General features: G+C 48.0%; 1 protein-coding gene across 1 annotated transcript; it reads right to left on the bottom strand.

Annotated features, from left to right (window-relative positions):
* Positions 1-235: 235 nt before the first annotated feature.
* LOC136644996 (uncharacterized) lies at positions 236-1,087 on the bottom strand. The gene has a single exon (XM_066621254.1). The coding sequence runs from the start codon at positions 1,085-1,087 to the stop codon at positions 236-238; it is 852 nt and encodes a 283-aa protein (XP_066477351.1).
* Between the last annotated feature and the right edge of the window lie 2,987 nt (positions 1,088-4,074).

The raw sequence follows: 4,074 nt of genomic DNA, 5'->3' as shown, positions 1-4,074 counted from the left end.
TAACAATCTCAAGCCTGGGATGCCAAAAACCTGACACTCCTCCATTGTTTTACCCAGGATGTGGCTCACAATCTAACATGTTTAGCATGTTGACCATTTTCAAGTGTCTCAGCGCCCCTAGTGGCTTTGTCATGATATCAGCCACATTCTGTTCAGTAGGGTAATACACAAGTTCAATCAGTCCCTCTGTTACACACTGTTTCATGTTTTGGTATCTGATATCTGTGTGTTTGGATCAGGTCCTAGCCCTTTGGGACTTCACCATGGTGATGCAGGCCTCATTGTCCTCATTAACTACAATGGGTCCCTGTACCTCCACCCCCATGTCACTTACCAGCTGTTTGTACCAGGTTAATTCACTACACAGTAGTGACAGGGCCCTATACTCTGTCAAGGACAGAAACATATACTTTTGCCTTATTGACCTCCAGCCTATGACCACACCTCCCAGGCAAATGACATGTCCAGATATGGACTGCCTGGTGGTGATGTCGGGCGCCCAGTCCACATCCACATAGGCTGTTAACTTCAAACCATTCTCCGGCTTGATAGTAAGGTGCCAGTCCCTTGACCCTTTCAAATACCTCAGTATCCTTTTGGATGCTTGCCAATGCCTCCGAGTAGGCTTTTCCACATGCCTACTCAGAAGGCCTGTAGCTGCCAAAATGTCAGATCGACCCCAGTTTCCGAGGTACTGCAGACTCCCAATTAGGGATCTGTAAATTTCCTCGCTGAATTCTGGGCTTTCAGCATCACCCCCTTTCTGGTAGCTGAGTTCCATCAGGGCTTTTACTGGCTTGCAGCCTTCCATTTTATACCTCTGAACCAGCTGCTCTATTTTCGCCTTTTGTGACAACTTGTAGCCCCCTCCTGGCAAGTGTTCTACTTCCACTCCCAGGTAGTTCTTGATTTTTCCCAGATATCTCAATTTGAACTCTTTATGCAGATCTTTAATGGTCTGCTCTATTTCCCCCTCCTCTTTGCATATCACGCAGAGGTCATCTACGAAGACCAACAGCAACACTTTGCTATTGCCTGACCCCTTGATATATAGGCAGGGGTCTGCCTTGGCAGCCTTGAACCCCATTTTGGACAGGATGGTGTCCAGGCACTGATACCATTGGTGTCCAGCTTGGTGTAGAGTGTAGACCATAAATTGCTTTCTTCAGGCACCACACCATTTGGGGCTTGTTACTCTCTCTCCCTGTAGGTTCCTGCATATAAATAGTTTCATCCAGTGGAGCATTAAGAAAAGCAGTTTGCAATGTCAAGATGATGAATTTGGCAACTGTTAAATGCCGCCCATACAAGGCAGGCCCTCAGACACTCTGGCCTTAGTGTTGGGGCAAATATTTCATCGTAGTCCTGTCCTGGGATCTAAGTGAAGCCTCTGGCACAAAGCCTAGCCTTAAAAATGGCCTTTCCATGGGTTGTTGGTTTAACCTTGTAAACCCACGTTGAATCTATCACATGCTCCTCTTTGGGCACTGGGAGTCTGGTAAACAGCCCCAAGTCCTGCACGCTCTGAAGCTCCTTTTTCAATACTGCCTTCCACTTAGCTTGTTCTGCAGGGGCCAGTCCCAACACTTCTCTGTAGTTTTGTGGAACCCTCACATTGCACACAACAGCATTTGGTGTAAACCTCTCAGGAGCTTTGCCCTTTGTAGCCCTTTCAGATCTCCTGGGGATCACAGGGCTTTGCCTTTCAGGTGCCTCCGTTTTTGGCAGTTCTAGGGTTAACTCTTCTCCCTCTGTCTTGAGCTGCCTCTTATCAGGTTTCCCTGGAGACTCATCAGCACCTGCATTCTCTGGCTGAGTGCCCTCAGCACTCACAGGGACAAACTGATCTTTTCACTGCCAGGACCTCAAAGGTAGCATTCTCTGAAGTGCTACCTGTTCCACGGGCAGGGCCAGCTAGGCAGGCTGAGATCAGGGATCTCAATGCATGGATGAGATGGTGGCGTAGGGAGGAGGGGTTTAGATTCGTTAGGCACTGGGGAACATTTTGGGACAAGCGGGGCCTGTACAAGAGGGACGAGCTTCACTTGAACCAGAATGGAACCAGACTGCTGGCACATAACATTAAAAAAGTGGCAGAGCAGCTTTTAAACTGACCCCTGGGGGAAAGCCGACAGGAGCCAAGGGGCATCCGGTTTGGGACTCCTCATCCCTATGGGACGAGGATGGGGAGGTTAGAGAACAACAAGGCAAAGACAGAGCAGGAGAAGCAATTGGGAATGGTAGCATGATGGGATGTGATAGACGGTTTGGCACAATGAGAGGATGCAGGGATAAAGGAGCTAATAAGCAGCCCATCCTGGGGCATTCCATGTACAAATGCTTTTATGCAAATGCCCGAAGTCTCTGAGCAAAGATGGGAGAACTGGAATGTCTGGTGACAAGGGAAAATATTGACATAGTGGGCATAATGGGAACCTGGTGGAATGTGGAGAATCAGTGGGATACCGCAATCCCGGGCTATAAACTCTACAGGAGGGACAGGGATGGGCGTGTTAGAGGTGGGGTTGCCGTTTATTTTAAGGAAGGTATAGAATCCAGCAAAGTAGAGATTGAAGGTGGGTCCGACTCCACCATAGAATCTCTGTGGGTTAAATTACCAGGCCTGAGGAGCGATGTAATACTGGGGGTGTACTATCGTCCTCCAGACCAGAAACCGGAAGGGGACCTTGAAATGAGGAAACAGATCAGGGAGGTGACAAGGAGGGACAGGGTTGTAATCATGGGGGACTTCAATTATCCTCATATTGACTGGGTCAATTTGTGTTCTGCTCACAAAAAGGAGACCAGATTCCTTGACATGCTAAATGACTGTGCCTTAGAGCAGCTAGTCATGGAGCCCACCAGAGGACAGGTGACTCTGGATTTAATATTGTGCGGTACTCAGGACCTGGTTAGAGATGTCAATGTTACTGAGCCATTGGGGAACAGTGATCATGCTGCGATCCGTTTCAACATGCACGTCGGGGGAAGAATACTGGGCAAATCTCTCACAAAAAGCCTTGACTTCCGACGAGCAGACTTCCCTCAAATGAGGAGGCTGGTTATAAGGAGGTTGAAAGGGAAGATAAAAAGAGTCCGGTCTCTCCAGAGTGCATGGAGGCTGCTTAAAACCACAGTAACAGAGGCCCAGCGGAAGTGTATACTGCAAAGGAAGAGTGGTTGGCTACCTTCAGTCTCGAAAGACTATGGTATAAGCCTACAGCACCCAGTATTCCCAGGCAGTCTCCCATCCAAGTATTAACCAGGCCTGACCCTGCTTAGCTTCCAAGATCAGACAAGATTGGGCATGTGCAGGGCTTGACTAAGTCCAGGAGGGTGCCTGCATGGCTAACCAGCCAAGTTAGAGAGGCCGTAAAGGGCAAGGAAGCTTCCTTCCGTAAATGGAAGTCTTGCCCTAATGAGGAGAATAAAAAGGAACATAAACTGTGGCAAAAGAAATGCAAGAAGGTGATACAGGAGGCCAAGAGAGACTATGAGGAACACATGGCCAGCAACATTAACGGGAATAATAAAAGCTTCTTCAAATATGTTAAAAGCAGGAAACCTGCCAGAGAAGTGGTTGGCCCTCTAGATGGTGAGGGAGGGAAAGGGGGAAATAAAAGGAGACTTAGAGATGGCAGAGAAATTAAATGAGTTCTTTGCATCTTTCTCCACGGCAGAAGACCTTGGGCAGATACCGCTGCCTGAACGGCCCCTCCTGACCAAGGAAATAAGTCAGATAGAGGTTAAAAGAGAAGATGTTTCAGACCTAGTTGAAAAATTAAAGATCAATAAGTCACCGGGCCCTGATGGCATCCACCCAAGAGTTATTAAGGAATTGAAGAATGAAGTTGCTGATCTCTTGGCTAAAATATGCAACTTGTCCCTCAAAACGGCCACAGTGCCAGAAGATTGGAGGATAGCAAATGTCACACCTATCTTTAAAAAGGGAAAGAGGGGGGACCCGGGAAACTATAGGTCAGTCAGCCTAACATCTATATGGGGTATGATGGTGGAATGCCTCATCGAAGATAGAATCTCAAAACACATAGACGAACAGGCCCTGCTGAGGGA

Source organism: Tiliqua scincoides, chromosome 3, assembly GCF_035046505.1.
Source record: "Tiliqua scincoides isolate rTilSci1 chromosome 3, rTilSci1.hap2, whole genome shotgun sequence".
NCBI lineage: Eukaryota > Metazoa > Chordata > Lepidosauria > Squamata > Scincidae > Tiliqua > Tiliqua scincoides.
The sequence above is the reverse complement of the archived record's forward strand: the minus strand, read 5'-3'. Positions and strand labels throughout refer to the sequence as shown.

Bases quoted from the DNA above. Each gene is read 5' to 3' on its own strand.
- LOC136644996 (XM_066621254.1), bottom strand. From the start codon at position 1,087: ATGGGGTTCAAGGCTGCCAAGGCAGACCCCTGCCTATATATCAAGGGG.